The sequence below is a fragment of the Filicampus tigris genome, chromosome 5 (assembly GCF_054856515.1).
Source record: "Filicampus tigris isolate MCC_2025a chromosome 5, RoL_Ftig_1.0, whole genome shotgun sequence".
Taxonomy (NCBI): Eukaryota; Metazoa; Chordata; class Actinopteri; order Syngnathiformes; family Syngnathidae; genus Filicampus; species Filicampus tigris.
Genome location: NC_141221.1, coordinates 29195415 through 29217500, shown reverse-complemented (window position 1 = coordinate 29217500; position 22086 = coordinate 29195415). Strand labels below are relative to the sequence as shown.

Here is a 22086-nt window from a genome sequence, read left to right as displayed (position 1 = left end):
CTTTTTGAGTTGGTTTCCTACGGTGCATTTCAATAGCAAAGCAGAAAAAGACCTGCCATGTCGGTTGTTTTAGTAGGGAAGACGCCAGAAGAAGTGCATGAACTTGACCTTGAATTGTAATCCGTCATACCACGGCCTCCGGAAAAGGTAGAACAGTTGGGTAACTAGTGGCGCTTTTGAAGCGTTCAGAGGCCATTTTTGTCGGTTGCCCAATTCAGGCTTCTTTTTATTCCCGCATGCGACATCTGTGAGCACGTCACTGCGACAGTGCTGCGCGCAGTTTGCCTTTATACTTGCGCACAACCCACGCGCGTTGTTTTGCACATGCGTTACAGTTTCATTCCAAGTCGGGGGGACGTCATTACGTTACAGTTTCATTCCAAGTCGGGCGGGCGTCATTACACCTACTGAGGAGGACACCGCAGGGCGGAATTTCCCCTGCCTTTTATGACTAATTCTGGTCTGTGTTTTTACTGTCGAGCAATGATTAAAAAGACAGCGACAACAATAGATATCATGCCTGCTCCAATAAAGGGACCTAGATAATAATAATACTAATACATTTGACTTAAAAACACTCAAAGGCACTTTACATAGTGAAAAATAAATAACAGCTGAAGCATACAACAAAAATAGAGTAAGACAATCATAATATTTTAAAAAAAACTATGTAGGTGCGATAGTGTAGAAAAGGTTATGATAAACAGATGATAGTGTGTTAGAGGTTAAAAGCAGATTTAAAAAAGTGGGTTTTTAGTGCCATTTTAAAAGTGGGGAGAGTGTGAATGTGTTTGAGGTGATGAGGGAGAGAGTTCCAGAGGGAGGGGGCGGCAATGGAGAACGCTCTATCGCCCCAGGTCCGGTACTGAGGTCTGATGGGAAGGGTGAGGAAGTTACCATGGGTAGATCTAAGATTGCAAGTAGGGGTGAGGTGGTGAAGGACGTCAGTGAGGTAGGAGGGGGTGAGGTTGTGAAGGGCCTTGAAGGTGATGAGAAGGATTTTGAACTGGATCCGCTGTTGGATGGGGAGCCATTGAAGGTGGTGGAGGACTGGGGTGATATGGTCAGAGGTACAGGAGTAAGTAAGGAGACAGACAGCAGAGTTTTGAATGTATTGAAGTTTGTTGAGGGTATTGGTGGGTAAGCCATAAAGGATGCTATTGCAGTAATCAAGTCGTGAGGAAATGAAGGCGTGAATCAGTGTTTCAGCAGCTGAGGGGGAGAGAGAGGAGAGAATACGGGCGATATTTTTGAGATGAAAGAAAGCTTTTTTTGTGACATGGTTGATATGGGTTTCAAATGAAAGAGACTGATCGAAGATGACGCCAAGGTTACGGATGTGGGTAGAAGCAGAGGTGGTGGAGCTGTCAATACAAAGAGAGAAGTTGAGGCAGGAGGTGCGAAGTGTTTTGGGGCCGATAATGAGGTTTTCTGACTTGTCGCTATTGAGTTTGAGGAAGTTGGTCTGCATCCAGTTTTTTATGTCAAGCAGGCAGTTTATGATAGTGGAGTGGGTGGGAGCAGTAATGGATTTGGTGGAAATATAGAGCTGGGTATCATCGGCATAGCAGCGGAAGTTGAGACCATGGAGGTGTATTATGTGACCAAGGGGAATCATGTAGAGGATAAAGAGTAGGGGGCCAAGCACTGAGCCTTGTGGGACACCTTGGGGGACTGGGGCAGTTTTAGACTGAGATTTATAGATGCTAATGAACTGTGGCGGTCAGTGAGGTATGATTTTAACCAGGAGAGGGCAGTGCCAGTTATGTTAAAGGGGGAGTCGAGACGGGTGAGGAGAATGAAGTGATTTATGGTGTCAAAAGCAGCACTAAGGTCAAGTAGGATGAGAATATTGAGAGAGTGGGTATTGGAGGACAGTAGGAGGTCATTTGTGACTTTAAGAAGGGCTGTTTCTGTGCTGTGATGGGATCTGAAAGAAACCGGATTGAAATGGCTCATAGAGATTATTGGAGTCAAGGTGGCTTTTGAGTTGTGAGGCGACAACTCGTTCAAGTATTTTAGACAGAAAGGGAATATTAGAAATGGGACGATAATTTTGTGGAATGTCGGGGTCAAGGCCAGGTTTATTGAGGACAGGTGTAACAAAGGCGAATTTGAGGGCAGGGGGGACAGGGAGGAGTTAATTACCGAGAGAATGAGTAGGGTGAGAGCAGGGAGACAGGCTTTGACTAGTGTGGAGGGGATAGGGTCCAGGGTGCAGGTGGTGGACTTTATACCAGAGAGTAATGTGCCGAGTTCAGAAGGGGTGATTGGGGAGAAATGGGTGAGTGACCGGTCTGTTAATGGAGCAGTGACGGATTGTGGGTTGAGGGTGGAGATGGTGGAAGTGGCCAGCTGGTTATAGACGAGGAAGAATGATATAAAGGAGTTGCATTTGTCAGTTGAGAAGGAGTGGTGGGTGACGTCCAGTAGTAGGAGGAGTGTGCAGAGATGAGGGCATCTTTATATTGCTGAATGTAGTCCTTGTATGCTATGGTGTGAACTGGGAGTCCGTTTTTGTTGGATAGTCGTTCCAGTTGACGTTTCGTGGTTTTTATGTGACGGAGTTCGGGCGTGTACCATGGAGCAGTGTGGGTGAAAGGGACAGACCTGGTTTTGAGGGGGGCGAGCTGGTCGAGGCAGGAGGACAGTGTGTTGTTGTAGGTGTTAACCAGGTCCACGGGGGATGTGATCGAGAGAGGGGTGAGGATGGATAGTTTATCAGTGAAGAAGGCTGACAGTGAGGAGGGGCAGAGGGACTTGATGTTGCGGAAAGTGATGGTGCGCTTGAGTTTGGGCATGGGGATGTTAATCTCAAGGATAATAGCCAGGTGGTCAGAGATGGTGAGGTCAGAGCTAGAGAGGTGGTTGATGGTGATGCCAGTAGTGCACACCAGGTCCAGGATGTGTCCATGGTTATGGGTAAGAAAGGTGATCTGTTGAGTGAGGTTGAAGCAGTTCAGAATGTCTAAGAATTCAGTGGTGAATTTGCAGTCAGTGGAGTCGATGTGGATATTGAAGTCCCCAAGAAGAAGGATGGAAGGTGAAGTGGAACAAAGTTGGGTGAGAAATTCGGACAGGTCAGAGAGAAAAGCTGGGTTCGGTTTGGGGGGCCGATAGATGATTGAGGTGATCAGAGGTTTAGGGCCGGAGAGTCTGAAGGGGCCTGGATGGTGATGAGGGTGGTTCTCATGGATTGTCTGTGAATAGCAGCAATCCCACCACCACGGGATTAAGTGCGTGGTTTATCCATGTACGAGTATTCAACAGGGGTGTTTTGATTGAGAGGGTTCTGCCAGGGTTCAGTGAGACGGAGAAGATCCAGGTTATTGTCCATGTTGAATTCATGGAGGATGAGACTTTTCGTGTTTAGAGACACAGGGCGAGCTTCATTCTGGGAATTCTGGTGGGTTGGGAGGATTTGGGTAACATTCGGAGGTTGGCTGGGTTAACATGCTGTTTAGTGTGGTGGGAAATTACGCGGCGCTGGGACCAAAATGATGGGATGGAGTTTTTTTGAGTGGTAGTGGTGGATGAACTTGTGCTGGAAGCCATTATGGGGATAACTGGGTGGGCTGTAGAGTTGATTGCCTTTGTTTGCAGACTTAAAACTATGTGTGGAGCTGTCAGAGATAGACTGAGTAGGAACTGGGGGTTGTAGTGACATGTGCGCCAGGTGGGGGGGGCGGGGGGCGGGGACTTCACAAGAAACAGGGTTTAGGGGTGACGGAGTAGATGAAGAGAGGGCTGTGTGTATGTGTGAAGCAGACAGTGTACTGTATATTAGCTGCAAGCATGCGGCTGTCTAAATTGTTGGGGTTGATGCCGTCCGTTTAAAAAAATGATGACTAGACGATGCATTTAATTGTATTGCGAAAAACGATCTGGAAGGCGACGGCGAAGGTGGTACATGCGTGTGTAGCTTCTTTACACACACCTTCGTGACAGAACACCCACGCCACTGCCTAACAACCGTATTTTCCGGACTATAAGCCACGACTTTTTTCCTACGTTTTGAGCCATGCGGCCTATAGTCCGGTGCGGCTATTCTGTGGATTTTTCTTCCACCGCTCAGGGCGCTCAAACCGGAATTACAGTACAATTCAAGACAATACATTTGCCCAGCCATTAACTGGATGTGACTGCAGGTGGAGAGGTTCAACAGGCGAGGGCGCTATGAACTAGGTTATTGCATTAGGTGCTGTAATTCTTTGATTCTATGTTTTCCGAGAGGTCACTGAAGTGCACATGCGATTGGCTCATGTTACACTTCGGTTGTTTCGATGTGAAATGCTGCTGTTGATTTAGTACAGTTGGCACCACGTCGTGTGTTAGATTGGCTGACTTTATTAACATAATACAAGACAGGTGCATATGTAGAATGTAGTAGAACAATAGATGGTGGAGTCTGGTGGACATTAGCTGACCAACTGGAGCGGCAGCCAGCAGTGAAATGACGATAAGTACTGTTTATTTTCTCTTGGTTCTGTTCCGTTTCAACCAGCAACGTTGCTGCAGTGTTAAAAGGCACTGTTAGGAAAGAATCTGCTCAGGTACATACATGTACATTTACAGTTCATAATCGTTCTGTAAATGCAGTAAATATAAAAGTCTTCAACATAGATAGGTGCGGCTTATATAAAGGTGCAGCTTATATACGTTTTTTCCCCAATATTTTCTAAAAAAAAAAAAAAATAGAGTGATGCCGGCTTATATAGCAGTGGAGCTTATAGCCCGGAAAATACGGTAGTTTACTTCGAAGCAGCAACAAGTTGTGTGGTGGATCCTCTCCTCCGTGCCAACAAATAAATTGCCAGGCCGATCCAGGGGAAACTGTACGTCATCACAGCATGTCACATAACTGATCGATCACGAGAAAGAATACGCACTGCGTCGTATACACGTATAACAGTGTAACAGACCTGTCGCCAACATGTCTCACAGCACAATGTGTCGGTCACGTGATGCAATGCGGCAGTTGTCGCCCGCACCAACGCAGGAGTATAAATAAGCCTAAAGAAGCCTTTCGCCGAGTAGGTTGAGATGAACTTTGGCCGCCTTGTGACCATGTCACACGCATGAGGGACGATTAGTGGGCTGGACTAAAATCCACATCCGTCCTTGCTTAGTCCGCCCCTTATTTTAAAATGTGTCACCCCCTGTCTTCCGCCCCAAAAATGGGCGTCCGTCCAGGACGGAGCGGACCGTTCCGCCCCCGGGACGGACTGTCCAGCTCTGGTGATTGTAATGCAAATATCAACACATTTAGCATTAATTTACAACGATCAAGTATTTGTCATTTTTTTCTCATTTTCGGCATACAATATTTTGGACAACTCCAGGAGACTGACAAGAGGCCTCTACCTACCTTGACATTGCCTTTGGCCATATGTTGCAGCACCCAGATGCGGTGAGACCATGCATTGTAGTTGCTGGGATAACTACATGCAGCGTCAGAGCAGACATTTAGCTCTTCATGGAGTGTTTGAGCGAGATGGAAACTGAACTGCTGACTCCTTTCTACATCTGCCTGCTCTGCTTCACCCTGTTGCTGCTTTCCACCGCAATCCACAGCTGAGAGCCTTCTCAGGATTTGCTGCAGCACCCAGCGTCTGCAACAAGGCATCAGTTACTGGTTATCATTTGTCGAATTAAGTAACGTTGGTGATCACAATTTACCTCATTAACAAAATTAAAATAATACCGTAATTAGTAGGGATACACACAGTTAAAGTCTCCTTACAACAAACTAATAAGCAGGGGTGGGCATTTTACTTAATTTTGCTGGTCTGTTATTCGTCATCCGTCAGCAGCCTGGGTCCCCGTCAGTCATTCTTCAATCCGTCATTTTTTCAAGCTGAACCTACCTGTAATAGTCCATTCGTCAGCCCGTCAGTCTGTCTGTCAGGTAGTTCATCAGGTAGGGCCCGAGCAGCAACCACTGTGTATGATTTATTATTATTATTGTACTGAAGGGTCTGCAATTTATGTGGGAGTTTATTATAATTTCCCATATTTCATATTGTTTGTATAAATAGGTTCTAGTTTGTTACGCCTGTTTGTATACTAGGTTTGTTCTGCGCATGGTTAAGTGAGGTGTTACGTCATGTGACTGTCCTGTACAGTACTAGTACGCCCGCGGCGAGCGCGATAAAAGTTGGACATTTTTCCCCACCGAACGGAGCATGTTCGAGAAGCCGAGTGAGACCAAAGAGAAGTAACGGCCAGCAAGGTTACTAGCTGCCGAGGGCCTCCAACCTTTGCTAAAGAACTTGAGGAGTTGTTCACCACATCGGAGAGAAAGCATTCGCCATTCGAAGCGCGTTCTCTGCCCGGCGGCCACCAGACACGATCGCGAGCTAGCTAGAAGCAGCTAGCTCACAACACGAACACAAGAAGACACCCGCAGGAGAAAAGTTCCCCGCCTCTCTCCTCCATTAACCGCAACGTTGGCCAGAACATTTTATTGTTATTTGGGCGCCCAACTAAATCTGTTTGTCATTAATATTCACTTGTTAATAAATTCGAATTGTTGACTTGGTTCCCTCTCGTTCTTTCTACGCCACATTTGAATTTGGTACAAGTAATTAAGTAATTAAGGCATCCGCCAAACCCCTAAAGCGAAATTCCTCTAAGCTACAGCGCAATTTTGGTCCTTCGAGCCGGATTTATCAGATTAGGATGTGTAGAGAGAGCGAAAGGTGTTCAGTAAAATGCCATATTTCCCCTGCTGAAGTTAAGTCACGCGCTGTCACAGAGCGCCGAAAGCCCTTGAGACTAGATGACTATGTCATGAGCACACCAGACGAAGAGACAAACAGCATTCCAAGAGAGCGAACCAGCGTGTGCTAAACATACCAGCTGACCAGACATTAGTGACATTCAGTATCACACTGATGTTAGAGACACCCCAACCAGTAGAGGGTGCTACAACCACACCGCAGGTAGATATGACTACTAACACTTCCCAGCTGCTTTAAGAGGATGAGCAACAAATGATGGCAGGCCAGACTAATAGCACCAGATTAACTTCTACTAACCCCCTGCCACTGAACACTGCCAACCAAGCTGAATTTAGGAAAGAAGAAAGGGAGGAGAGTGACTCAGAAGGAACCAATTCAGAATGCAGCCAAGACACCTTTCCCCCCGACCATGTAAAGCCACACAAGGGGGAAGATTACCATCACTTCCAACCAGGCGAGTTTTTCCTAAACACCCATCGAAATGGTAGGCCCCCCAGCAGAAAGTCCTGCTCATCCCGACGCAGCAGTGGCAGCCAGCATTCAAGCAAATCAAGCATTAAAAGCACAAGCTCCGAAATCCTAGCCCAACTCCTGCAACAACAACGCGAGGACGCACTCGTAAGAGAGGAGCGGTTTCGGCAAGATGCGCTCGACAGAGAAAGGGGAGCCGCAGAAGCGTTGGAGCGGGAGCGCGATCGAGCGGCAGCCCAAGCCCTGGAGAATACACGGCTCGCAGCCGCACAACTGCAATTTGCCTCTGCTTTGAGGCAAACATCGAGAGCATCCACCAGAGAAAACTCACCTACCCGCTGCCAGCATGAAAGAGAGGAGCCGCCGGCGAGGTCTCCCAGACCCCCAACGGGGGACCAAGCCGATTCTGGAGACCTGGAAGGGCGACTGGCTTGCCTGCGAGAAGAGTGGTACGCATCAAGTCACGGTGCCCCCCCCTTCTCTACACTAGCGGCTCCTCATCAGACCTATGGCCAGCTCAAGCCCCGAGTGGCCCCCAGTTACGACCCACTCCCACAACTCCCTCCAGGGAGCGCCATCCCACATTTTGAAGATGATTCTAGGAGCCAGTATCACGACATGAGAATGTGCCTTGAGTTCCTCTTAGGTGGCGCCAACTACAGCCAGCAACAGAAGTTCCTCGCGCTGTCCATGCACAGTAAATTACCAGCAGCCAAGCTCATATGCATTGCAAACGCATATTCCCCCACTCCCTACACTTCATCCATACAGGCTCTTGACGAGCATTGGGGACGCCCGTGGGACCACATATTGGATGAGCTCTATGAGCTGGGAGAAATGGCAGACATAAAGAACGACCATGGTCTGGACGCGTACTCCCTGAAGATACAGGCTCTGGTGAGCATACTGAAGTTCTAGGGGGACGCCGGTCACAGAGAGCTGTACGCAGGCTCCAACGTAGAACGCTTTGTTAGGAAGATTCCAAGAGAGGGAAGAAAGGTTCAGACGGGAACATGAGCGTCTCTACCCCAACCAACCGCTGTCTAACCTCGTGGAGTTTTCGGAGTTCCTGAGGTCTGAGATGAGGCATATCCGCCTCCCCAAGCGTGAAGAGGCGAGGCGCTGTGGACGAGACAAGTCTGACCGAACCTCAAGCAACAAGGGATGGTCCACACGGGTACTGACGACCATCCCTGAAACCCCAGTAAAGGAGCAACGAAAGACCCTGAAAGGCAAACAGGGCGGCTCCTCAAAGAAAGGAGAGAAGAGACCTCCACCCCAGTGCCAGTGCTGTACCGAGACCCACTGGCTGGACAACTGTCCCGTATTCAAAGAGAAGACTACAGAGGAGAAGAAACAGTGGATACTAGACAATAAACGGTGCTGGAAGTGTGCCCGTGAGCACCTAGCGAAGGACTGCACCTTAAAGGGACCCTGCAGACAGATTGGATGTGGGAAGACCCACCTCACAGCCCTCCACGACCTCAACATCAGGGAAGACAAAGCCAAACCTGACGCCGTGAAAGCCCAAAGTGAGCCACCAGAAGTGATCCGCACCTACTATGTGGAACCTGTTAGGGGTAGCCGTCCCTGCATGCTGTTGAAAATAGTGCCAGTGGTCATTCAGCACCGTGGCAAGACCCTGGAGACCTATGCAGTTATTGACGATGGCTCAGAGCGCACTTTGCTCATGCGTGAGGCTGCCATTGCGTTAGGACTCAGGGGCCAAGCAGAGAATATGGATCTTCTCACCATCCAACCAGGGCGCATGACCATCAGTGAAGAGAGTGTGGCCCTTACCATCACACCGGTCAGACGGCCTAAAGAAGCCTACGAAGTGAGTCACGTGTTTACTGCCGCCGAGTTGTGCCTTTCCCAGTACGGCTACCCCATGGAGTTTCTGATGAAGAGGTACCTCATCTCTGCAACCTGGGGATCGACTCTGCAAAGGAGGTGAAGCCCACCCTTCTGCTCGGCTCTGAAAACGTGCGTCTCACTTTACCCAAGCACATCATTCAGGGTCCACCCGGATGTCATGTTGCGCTGCAGACCCCATTGGGCTGGACCCTCCAGGGCCTCATCCATCTAAGAAATGGGAACACCCGTCGGACCCACCGCCTCTACATAGGAGCTGGACATGAAGACGGAGCCCTGATGGAGAACGTCCAGAAATTGTGGCAGATGGACATCACTCCATACAAGAACGAGAAGATGCACACTCGCTCCAAGGAAGACAAGAGTGCTATGGATGTTCTACAAGCGAGAACCAAGCGTGTCTGGGTGCGCGATGTCCTTAGATATGCTACCGCTCATGAGAAGAGAGCCCATGCCAATCTTCAAAGTTCCCCCTAGCATAGCGATGCCGTGCCTGCTTAGCACAGAACGAAGACTCAGCAAAGACCCAGAGACAGCTACTGCCTATGCTGAGATGCACAAACTCATTGAGTCGGGACTCGTCAGGAAGCTGGAACCTGCGGAGGCAGAAAGAAGTGCTGAGTCATGGTACCTTCCCCACCACATGTCAAGCACAACGGAAAGAACAGAGCGGTTTTTAACTGCAGCTTCCAAGTACGCCAGCAAAACCTGAACCTCCACCTCCTGCCAGGCCCCACTCTGACCCCATCTCTCCTCGGCGTCATGGTGCGCTTTCGAAGGCAGAAGACCACAGTCAGTGGTGATATAAAGCGTATGTTTCATCAGGTCTGTCTGCTCGACGAAGAAAAACCACTCATGAGGTTCCTGTGGAGAACAAATCCGGATGACCCAGAACCGCCCATCTATCAATGGGAGGTGCTGCCTTTCGGAACAACTTGCAGCCCTTGTTGTGCCACCTACGCCCTCCAGCGTCATGTCAACGGCGGCACCGCGCCCCCTGGGGTCTCCGATGTTGTCCATCACAGCTTTTATGTGGACAACTGCCTCCACAGCGTGGAGACAGCAGAAGAGGCACACAAGCTGGTGCATGATCTTCGCACCTTCCTGGCCACCGCTGGCTTTGATGTCCGACAGTGGGCCAGTAATGACCCTGAGGTCATCCAAGACCTCCCGGATGAAGCGAAGTCTAACAGTAGTGAGACCTGGGTCTCCCAACCCAGTGACAACGCCCAGGAGATGACGCTGGGTCTCCTTTGGCGCTTCAAATCCGACACCCTGTGCTACCGGCACAGGAAGATTGAGCCTCGTCATTACGTCACCATGAGGTCGATCTATGAACACTGGCAAGTCAATATGACCCGATGGGTCACATCAACCCCTACACGACCCGCGCCAAGGTTCTGGTCAGAGAGCTTTGGACAGAGAAAAAGGGGTGGGATGAACCCCTACCTGAGTCACTTGGGACGAAGTGGAAGGAATGGAAGGAAGACCTCCACACCCTCCAACAGGTCGAGTTCCCCAGGAGCTACTTTCCTCCTGGGGTGAGTCTGACCAGCAGCAGGATCTCCCTTCACGTGTTCTGTGACGCATCCGAGATGGCCTATGGTGCAGTAGCATACCTGCGTGCGGAAGAGCCCGCTGGTAGAGTTCACGTCTCCTTTATCCTCGCACGCTCAAGAGTTGCGCCCAAAAGCTCCTCAATGGACCCACTCCAGTTCGCATACCAGCCTGGCATCAGTGTGGATGATGCCATCATCTACCTCCTCCACACTTCACTCTCCCACCTGGAGAAGGCGGGGAGCACTGTGAGGATCATGTTCTTTGATTTCTCCAGTGCTTTTAACACCATCCAGCCCACCCTATTGGGAGACAAGCTAGAGCGGGCGGGGGTGGCCCACCACCTCACCACATGGATCCAGGACTACCTCACAAACCGGCCACAGTATGTGAGGACACAGGACTGTGTGTCTGACCTGCTCCTCTGTAGCACGGGGGCCCCACAGGGAACTGTCTTGGCTCCCTTCCTGTTCACCCTCTACACCTCGGACTTCAACTACAACACCCCTACCTGTCACCTACAGAAGTTCTCTGACGACTCTGCGATTGTCGGCCTCATCACAGGCGGAGATGATCGGGAGTACAGAGAACTTACTCAGGGCTTTGTGGACTGGTGCCAGCAGAACGGCCTCCTGATCAATGCGGGGAAATCCAAAGAAATGGTGGTAGATTTCGGTAGGCGCCAGCACTCTTCACCTGCACCAGTGAATATCCGGGGAACAGATGTTGAGAGAGTCTCAACTTGCAAGTACCTGGGTGTTCATCTGAACAATAAACTGGACTGGAGCGACAACATAGACGCCACGCCCTCTATAGGAAGAGTCAGAGCAGACTCTTCCTACTCAGGAGACTGAGGTCTTTTGAGGTTCAGGGGACACTCCTCAGGAACTTTTATTATGACTCGGTGGTTGCATCGGTCATCTTCCAGGGAGTGGTCACCTGGGCAGGCGGCGTCTCGGCCCGGGACAAGAAGCAGCTGGACAAACTGGTCAGGAGGGCCGGCTATGTCCTGGGCTGCTCCCTGGACTCTGTGGACTCGGTGGGGGTCAGGAGGATGTTGGGCAAGCTGTCATCAATGCTGGACAACCCGGACCACCCCCTCCAGGGCACCCTAACAGCACTCCACAGCTCCTTCAGTGACAGACTGTTACACCCTCGCTGTGCAAAGGAGACATTCCGCCGTTCCTTCTTGCCTGCTGCTGTCAGACTCTTTAACAAGAACATTGTGTAGTCTCTACAAACTGGCGGACATTAGTGCAATTGTGCAGTCCTGCACCTGAGCTCATATCGTGCAATACCCAATATTCCCCACTACTGTAATACCGTGCAATACTCAACATTCCCCACTACTGTTAGTCTAGTTTTATTTTTATCCAATGCTGTCCCTTACATTTTACTACAGCACTGCAGCACTGTCACTTATTTTTCCTCCGTACTATGTACAGGCTAAAATGAGTGTTCCTCATACTTTTTATGTAGATGTATGTTGGTGTGTATATACAGGTGTATATATACAGGTGTATATGCATGTTACTGCGTATATATACATAGGTTTGATCCTGAATTTTTGCCGTTAATGTTATACATTAATGGCTACAATATGCCGCCGTCCGTGTGTGACCTATATCTTTGCTGCCGTAACACTGAAAATTTCCACACTGTGGGATCAATAAAGGCCTTCTTATCTTATCTTATCAAAAGGCAACAGTCAATTCCCAGACTGGAGCTCAGATGGGAAATATGCTAAAGGAGGAGCTCCACCCGCCACTGTATGAGGTTTGGATGTGGTCCGACTCCACAACTGTCCTCCAGTGGATCCAGTCAACCTCGTGTAAATACAAGGTCTTTGTAGGGACTCGGGTGACAGAGATCCAAGAGCTCGTGGGAACCAGCTGTTGGTGCTACGTAGGAACCGATGTCAACCCGGCCGACGCGATCACCAGAGGTGCAACCCTCGAGCAGTTGCCCCATCCCAACTTCTACCACCAAGGACCAGATTTCCTCCGCAAGACAGAAACCAAGTGGCCTCCTCCCCCAAACTTTGATACCGCAGAGGTGGAAGCGGAACTAAAGAAGTCCATCTTCTGCGGACTCACAGGACTCCAAGACATTCAGACCGATGGCCCAAAGACTGATGACTGCCATACATTGGAGGAGCTCCAGGAACGGACCTTCCACCATAGGAACCCTGACCTGGGAGACACGACCCCCCTCAGTGCCGACGACTACGCCACAGCTGAGATTATGTTACTGCAAAGGTTGCAGCGGCAGGCTTTCGCAGCCAAAATTGCATGTCTCGAACGTAAGGTAGAGCTACCACGAGACAGTAAACTGAGACTACTGGCCCCCGAGCTGGACGATAAGGGCGTCATACGCGTTGGGAGGACGCCTTCGACGGGCTCAGGGCCTCACAGAGGATAGCAAACACCCCATCCTACTCCCCTCGAAACATCCAGTGACCAACCTGGTGATCCGCCACCATGACACTGAGCTGTATCACCCTGGTGCGGAGCGGCTCTTTGCTGAGCTCAGGAGGAGGTTTTGGATTCTTCGCGGACGGGTGGTTGTGCGACGATACCAACGGTCATGTACAGTCTGCCAGAAGCTAAGAGCTCAGCCCATCATGCCACGAATGGCTGACCTTCCACCCTGCCACCTGCGCCTCCAAGAAGCGCCCTTCTACAACACAGGTATGGACTGCTTCGGTCCATTCACCATCAGGGTATAAGTTGGGAGAGGAACTGCTAAAAGATGGGGAATCATATTCAAGTGCCTCACCACGAGAGCTGTCCATCTCGAGGTGTTGGCCGAAATGACAGCAGACAGCTTCCTCCAGTCGTTCCGCCGATTCACGGGAAGTAGAGGGCGACCCCATACCCTCTGGTCCGATCACGGGACGAATTTCCGTGGAGGAGAAGCTGAGCTCATCAGGAGCTACAACCAGATGAGTGAGGAGTTGAAGAAAGAGCTGGCCAGTCAGCAGGTCAGTTTCTCCTACAACCCTCCAAACGCACCCCACTTCGGTGGGGCCTGGGAGAGAGAAGTCAGGTCCGTGAAGTCTGCCCTCAGAGCTGCGCTCGGAGCTCAGGTCCCCAAAGCAGAAGTCTTCAACACCGTGCTGGTGGAAATTGAAGCAATACTGAACTCCAAGCCACTGGGGTACGTCAGCAGCGATGTGGCCGATCTCGACCCAATAACAGCGAACAACCTCACTGAGATCATCGGCAGGAGACAATGGAGGTATAGTCAGGCCTTAGCCGACCAATTTTGGAAGAGGTTCACTACGGAGTACCTCCCATCCCTGCAAGGCCGTCGCAAGTGGCTCAAAGAAAGAGGCAACCTAGAACCAGGAACCGCAGTCATGATCGTGGATCAGGCACTCCCCCGAGCTCGCTGGCTCATCGGACGGGTGATGAACATCGTGAAAGGGCACGACGGAAGAGTCCGCTCAGCGGTGGTGGAGGCTAGAGGCAGATCTTACCACAGACCAGTGGCACGACTGATCCAGCTACCTCCGTACTCTGACTCTGACCCGCCTGACCTGACCGTCTGACTACTAGACCGCACACCCTCATTAAGTAGTTGCTGATTCGCGCCACGAATCAGGGGGCGGCTGTGCTGAAGGGTCTGCAATTTATGTGGGAGTTTATTATAATTTCCCATATTTCATATTGTTTGTATAAATAGGTTCTAGTTTGTTACGCCTGTTTGTATACTAGGTTCTAGTTTGTTATGCGGATGGTTAAGTGAGGTGTTACGTCATGCGACTGTCCTGTACAGCATTAGTACGCCCGCGGCGAGCGCGATAAAAGTTGGACATTTTTCCCCACCGAACGGAGCATGTTCAAGAAGCCGAGTGAGACCAAAGAGAATTAACAGCCAGCAAGGTTACTAGCTGCCGAGTGCCTCCAACCTTTTCTAAAGAACTTGAGGAGTTGTTCACCACAGTGGAGTGAAAGCATTCGCCGTTCGAAGCGCGTTCTCTGCCCGGCGGCCACCAGACACGATCACGAGCTAGCTAGAAGCAGCTAGCTCACAACACGAACACAAGAAGACACCCGCAGCCGTTCGTGGCGCGTCACGGTCTGCAAGGGCAGGCTGTGAGCCTCGGCTGTACTGGGCAGCGTCTTCGGAGTCCTTTGTCGTCACAACGGTCGACCACCCTCAACAGTGGAGCTCCTTCCCGACGTTCGGCAGCAGGTGCACTCACTCACTCGCCGGCGGAGAAAAGTTCCCCGCCTCTCTCCTCCATTAACCGCGGCAACGTTGGCCAGAACATTTTATTAGTATTAATTTGGGCGCCCAACTCAATCTGTTTGTCATTAATATTCACTTGTTAATAAATTCGAATTGTTGATTTGGTTCCCTCTCGTTCTCTCTACACCTCATTTGAATTTGGTACAAGTAATTAAGTAGTTAAGGCATCCGCCAAACCCCTAAAGCGAAATTCCTCTAAGCTACAGCATAATTATTATTATTATTATTATTATTATTATTATTATTATTATTATTAGGGCCAGAGCAGCAACTGCTGCTTTTTTTTATTTATTTTGTACATCAAAGAAAAGCACCACTTTCAAAATAAAAGCATTACATATTTTACATTTCCTTGGATTTTACACTTAACGCTTTTAACAATGTCAGGGCCAGTCAGAGACAGAGAGCTACAAATGTGGCCCGCAGGCTATATTTTGCTCAGTTTTACATGACAACAATTACATGGAGTAGTCATGTGACAGAACATAGATCTTACCTATGTATCCACGTCTCCAGGCTCTTGGGGAATTTAGTGAGTGCCAACTTGCCTAGGTAGAGGTCCTTTTCTGCATTAAGAACTCCACACTGAATCAACTCCTTCCTGTAAGTCATAAATCACAGTAGAACAACATAACATGCACAACACCTTTCACACAAAACTATGGCTGTGTATAAATTACATTTAAGTAGACTTGTTAGACCACCTGACAATCATTATTATCTATGACACCGGCCACCAGTTAGAGCAGGAGTTAAAAGATTCAGCCACCAGTTAGAGCAGGAGTTGAAAGATTCAGCCACCTGCTGGCACTGAACTGGGTTTCAATTGATTGTGATTAATTCGGCGCATTTCACTAACAGCTTTAACTTTCTCGTCGACTGCAGACAACTTTGTAAGGGAGATGCGTTTCAGTTTTTTCATCTCCTATTCCCTCAACCAAGGTCAAGATACAAGGGAAACTTAAACAAAAGAAAGGCACCTAAACATTAAGAGGAGCTGACACTCCCTCCGTCTGATATGCCTATGTGGGACATCACAGAATAGATGAGGGCTTACCACTCCCACGAGCTGACACTGCCTAAGAGGACCAAATGAAGATTTGTTTATGTTGGCATCCAACTAAGTTCCCAGCCACAACCCTCTCCAACAATTCTCCGTCCATCTCGCCCCCTCAATCATCTAAGGCCATCAGAGAGTCGGTACATGCCGTCTGTTTGGTGACGCACGCAATGTCGTAAAGTCGGAGCCACTGTTGGGGCGTCTGAGGGGCGTGTTCAATATGTAGAATCGGGTCGGACTGTCAGGACAAATGATCACTGTGATTGGCTGTTAGCTAGCGAATCAGTGCACTGGAGAAGAACAGGAAGTGATGAAAGTGGACAGATGGGGAAAATTTAAGCTATTCCTCAAGAACTAAATCAACTTCGCTCATTTTTCACATCTCCTTGATGGACAGAATGGCTTGTTGGACAGAAGAGCGTGAAGACAAATTAATCACTCAAATTCAAGAAAGACTACGCCGATCGAGTGATGAAAGGCAAACTATGGGAAACTATTGAGACGCAACTGGTTATACCAGGTAGGATTTATTTATATTTTTTAACAATTCAAGTGTTTCTATTCAAATTCTTAATACAAAAATAACTAGAGCTGCAAGCAGCTATAAAGGGTCCTTGCAGCCCCGGCAAAGTTGGGGTACAGCACGTTAGGAGGCTCGCACATTGGAATTGGAATTTTTGGAAAGTTAAGTACATCAGATTAAAAGCAATTTTGATCAAATATGACCTTTACAAAAGGCCGAAAATGTGGCAAAATGTGAAAGAAAATTTTAAATGGCTGACTTTGTTTTCAGTTAGGTGAAGTGCTTCATGGACTTTTTGTAGGTCTTGGGTTGTTTCATGTTGTTCGAATAATTGTGCATAGTTTATCCCATATTTACTCTTATAAGTATTGTGAGGCATTTATTCAGCCTTATAAACTTGTTTGAATCATGTAAGTCGAACTCGTTTGTGAAGAAAGTGGAATGTGACACAGCTGCAAAATAAGACTGATGCTCTTATGGAAGAGCATCCCGTGGTTCGACGCTGAGTCCTTGGGACAGAATATAACAATAACAACGAGCTTTCGCACACACACACACACACACACATGCACACGAACCCCCCCCCCCGCACACACACACACCCACACCCACACACAGTTTTCGAAATGTTTGTCGCAATGCTACATGTTCCCTACACCATTTAAAGCAGCAATTTCTATGTATACAATTAGAGACCACCCAAGAAAATAAAAAGATAGGAGGCGGAGATGCTGGTTCTGAGCGTTATGAGGAATTGTAATTGTACACTTCCCCTGGCTCTCCTCGCGAGTAAAATGACAATATTGTGCTGAGTGTCTTCTCTCTTTAATGTGTGTTATTTATTAATGTCCTAAGTGGTGTGAACCTGACACATGTGCCTCTAAATTTTGCTAGATCTTGGCGACACGTACAACAAGAAGGGCTGCTTCGCTAAAATGTTGCGGGTGGGTCATTGAACCATTGTTTAAGAATTGCATAATAACCTAATAAAACATTGATGCTCTTGCCTGGCATGATGCTTTCCAAAGTTTCATGAGTTTTCCTGCAAGTTTAGACCCTCAAAAGTAGTGTTGTTTTCTTGGCGCTTACAGTGTTGCCATGGTAACAGTTTTTGGTAAAAAATCACTTCGTGTTGAAAAATTATGGAGGCTAAAACACTCTTCCGAGCAAATATGACGTGCATCTGGTTAACTACTGACAGAAAAACATACAGTAATAAAACAACAACCAACAACAAAAAAAACCCACACACATTTCCTTAAGCCAGTAGGTGGCGGCACCAGTACGGTAAACTAGGCTAGTAAATGTCTTCAGGCTGCGACTGTCATCAAATATGAGAAATCTTTAGAAGAATTTATCATGTAGATCAAGTTAAAGCAGCTTTCTTAGTGAAGGTGACGCCCCAAAATTGAAATAAATTCAAAATGGCGGACTTTCTTTCGGCTTAGCATATTGTTGCTGTCTTGTGAAAAACACTTATGTCCAATTTTGGGCAAAAAAATAATTTTCACGTTAATGTGATGTCTGTAACACGGAAACACCATTCACGTAGGAGAAACTTGAAAAAAAACTGGACGGGTGTTTTTCACATGACAGCGACGATATGGCACCAAGGCTTTTTTGCAGGTCTCTGCCTGTTACACAAACTACCAAATTTTCGTAGATCTAGGTGAAACGTACAACTGGGTTATCTTTTTCAAAACTTTCTAGGGGGGCTCGAGCCATCTTTTAAAAGTGTGAAGAATGAACTACGGTAATTAACTATTGATTCATTTACCAGGCCTGATGCGTGAAAAGTTTCATGAGGTTTCATGCAAACTTACATGTTCGAAATCTGCATTGTTTTTGACAAATTGGTATTACCCTGGCAACAGCTTTTTGCAAAAATCTCAAACTTCAATTTTGAATACCATGAAGGCCTAAATCAGGGGTTTTTCGGTCCTCAAGGGCCGCTTTTCTGCCTGTTTTCCAGCTCTCCTTGCTGCAACACACCTGATTTAAATGATCAGCTCATCAGTGTAGCGATTGTTTAGTATTAAATATTAATTTAATAAATGGACGGCGATTGGGGTTAATGCCTGCACTAACTCTCGATCACGGCTAGGGGGCACCACGCCCGTTTTGGTTGATTCTTTGGTCAAAACGGACGAAAAGGTCCTCGTAATTCAGTCTTAATACATGAAGGCGCTAAATAAAAAATATGCGAGTCTGATTTACCAGATCAGTGATTGAAACTTTGACTCAAATACAAACAATTCACACTAGATTTCTGTCAATGACAATGATTTATTTTCTACAGCTATTAAAATCTAGACGAAACACACTACAATGTTCAGAAACAGAAATAGAAACACAATAGAGAAATTCTATACTAAGGCAAGTCTAAATAAATGAAGAAAAATGAATATCTTAAGACTCTGAGAAAAAGGGCATTGGGGACCAGACGATGTGTGTGCGTGTGTGTTAGGCGTGCAGGCACATGTGATGAGGGCTGAGCTGGCGTACCAACTTAAGGTTAGCTGACTTGTGCAAAGCTATGTTGATTCCCAATTGAATTATGCACCAACTGTATACCCTGTAGGAAATTGCAAGTTGCACTTATGGGTGTTGTGTTGTCGCTCAAACGAGGAGGGAGGAAGCGTTGCCGCGGAGAGTGACGTCACAGGGGAGCAAGAAGGGGAAGAAGGAAAACTCGAGTTCAACCAAAGGAAATTGATTGCAACGGCCATGGAGGTTCTCCATCTCAGCACGCGGCGTGGTTCGGACCAGGTGGTGTACCCGTTCCTGGTGCACGGATGCTGGTCGTGAGAGCGATTCTGCTTTTTTTTGCCGGACGCACACTGTGATTCCCGTTTTGAGGGAAGTGGCGCACCTTTTGGGGATGTGGCCGCACTGTGCTGGCTAGGTGGAGGCTAGAACCATCGGATCAGACCAAACAAAATTTTGAAGGTCCCCACGTGTGCCATGGTTGTTCGACGGGCGACTCAAAAAGTAACAAAAAGAAGCAAATGTTCTGACCCCGGGACGGATCAGAGGGTGGCTGGTGACAGAGGAGAGTTAAAGCCACGCTAAAAAAAGGTGTAGAAAGTTCACGAGAGGCTCTCCAGAGAATAAAAAAAAAAAAGAGTTTTCTTTCAAGAGCGAGGTTCAAGAGGGCGCGTTTCCAAAAAGAGAGAGAGAGAGGGAAAAATTCTGCACAGCCTTTATAGGGGCCCTGCATGTTAATGAAGCTGGCTGCGTCATCCCCCACGTCTGGACGCTGGCTGAAGAAAGCGATTTCCCAAAGTTGTGAAAAAAAATTTTCAGAGCTTGGCACACGTAAGCAGAAAAGCTCAAATACCAGTTGTTGTGTTTTTTTTTTTTTTTTTTTTAAATCACTGAACAACAGGTCGGTCGCATTACGGGATGATGGAACGCATAATAAAGTTGTTGTCGTTTTTTTCTTGCACAAGTGGTCAAAAATTGAACACAACGACAACTGCAATATAATTCATATAATGCATTGGGTGTTGTTTTCATATGTCGTGTGTAGGCAGATCAACACAAACACATTGGACGCAAATTAAAAGGGACGGTGGGGCCGGGATGGTCATGTTTTCACTAACAAGTTTACTTTATCTATTTTTTGATCAGGAAAATGAAAAGAGTTGCCATTATCTATTTTATCCATTCATTTTGGAGAAATTAGGAAATACGTAACTCCATGAATAACGCCTCTTGTTAATGAGGCAAATGGCCGCGCCCCCTACCATTCTATACTTGTTCGGCCGGAGTCACGGGAGTAACCGATTCCAAACTCTCCATTGGGAATCATTGTACTTTCATTGCTTATAACGTCCAAAGACGGCGCGCAATTGAACCAAAATTTATGTGGACATCTCTACTAATGCCCACGTCAACATATCAAAAGGATTAACCTCTCCGTGGCTGATTTATATGAGGATGAGGAAAAGTGAGCAGAGCTGCATATTTATGCTGATCACGGTTGTGACGGGCGAGGCATTAAACACCTGTCAGGATATTTACAGAGACTGAAGTGGAAATGAGTAGACGTGCACATTTATTTGGATGAGGAATGGCCCCAGTTTTTTGACCAACAACACGCCGTCCAATTTGGAACATAAACAGCCGAAAAGGTAAGTTCCAATGCAGCCACACTCTGTTGTGGAGTCAGCCTCGCTGTAACTTTTTATTAGCTGAACATTGACGCTTGTTCGATGAGGACTTAACTCACTCTCTGGGGGCTGCAAGCAATGTCGGACAACGCACGCGACTGCTTGGGAGGCAACCCCACGACATGAAGATTGATACAGGCTGGACGCAGAGTAAGGAGCTAATGTTGGTGTGCTCACATCTTTTGTTTTAACGACCTGAAGCTAGTTGTTGTTATTAGCCGTCCTATTATCATACCTTTAGCTGCGGAGGAAAGAGGGGGGCGTAAAGTTCCACTCTGCCTGCTGCTTGTTGCAAGCCGCCGTCTCCCTCCTGAGAGTTGACACGAGTTTAGCGTCGCTAAATATCCGAAATATAACCAGTCGGGGTTTGTGTGCGCATTCATGCTCTTGTCCGCTTCAGCTTGTGAAAGCGGATGAGCAATCGTCATGTTATTTTTGATTTTGTGGAGGTGATCATGATGAGATCACGTTTTATGTCAATAAATCCAAACTATTGCACAGAACACTTTTATACTTTCAAAGAATGAAGTGGACAAGAGTAGCAATGTGCATTTGCATTTTGGTGGCGATCGGTCGCCGTTTTAGACAACAGAACTGACAAAGCGAGCAATATTACCACCTTGCCTCCTCCCGTGACGTAGGCCGCTGAGACCAAAAACATAACATAAGCCACGCCCCAAAAAGGGGCGGGGCAATTTGTCGTAAATCTAATCACAAAAAAAGACCTTAAATCACTACAGAGTCTTTTGGTGGTTTTCATTTTTACATGCAAACCTATTATATAAGTACCAATGTTAAGCTTACCCACGTGTCCCTTTAATTAGTTTCCAGTTGCAGACACGGGCCAGTCCATCTTCACACTCACCACTAGGGTCGCACATGCTCTAGAAATGTGCAGTCTGGAGGTTGAAATGCATATTCCTTGGTGGCGGCGCCAAAGGGAGCCCATCAGACATTAGACCCACAGGACGCCTGTGGGTCTGATGTCTCGTCCAGCTCCGCCAGAGACGGCTTGATTGTATAAAGACCCAGGGGGTCCAGCGTCTTTATGCTAGTTCTGGAGTTTTTGTGCCCTCCTGCTGAGATAGCACATCCATGCTATCTGGGGTTGAATTGGAAAGACCATGCGTTGGCCTTTCTTTGGCTCCGGCAGGTCGCTCCAAAGGCTGGGTGCTGGCACTTCAAAAGGGCCAAATATGTGTATTCCTGGTCTGGCTATGGAGGATCGGGGGTCAAGCCCTGGGTTCACCCGATCTGGCATCCCGTTTTCGTTACATCAGCAAGCTCTGAAGAAGCTTGATAACGATAATGATCTCAGGTGCGTTGCAGCAGGGATAGATGGACAACAGGCAGGACACCCCTGGCCTAAATACTCTTACAAGCAAATATGAGGTAGATCTGGTTAACAAGCCAAGAGAAAAACAT

The 22086-nt window shown here is 47.9% G+C and overlaps 1 protein-coding gene across 1 annotated transcript in view; it reads right to left on the bottom strand.

The window, feature by feature from the left end:
* The window catches only part of ptar1 (protein prenyltransferase alpha subunit repeat containing 1), a 59687-nt gene that overhangs the window by 11073 nt on the left and 26528 nt on the right, over positions 1–22086 (bottom strand). The window contains exons 4-5 of the mRNA XM_086030700.1: positions 15400–15504; positions 5369–5612 (exon numbers count right to left, since the gene is read on the bottom strand). Of these exons, the coding sequence (XP_085886826.1) occupies positions 5369–5612; positions 15400–15504 (349 nt within the window). The remainder of the gene's footprint in view (positions 1–5368; positions 5613–15399; positions 15505–22086) is intronic.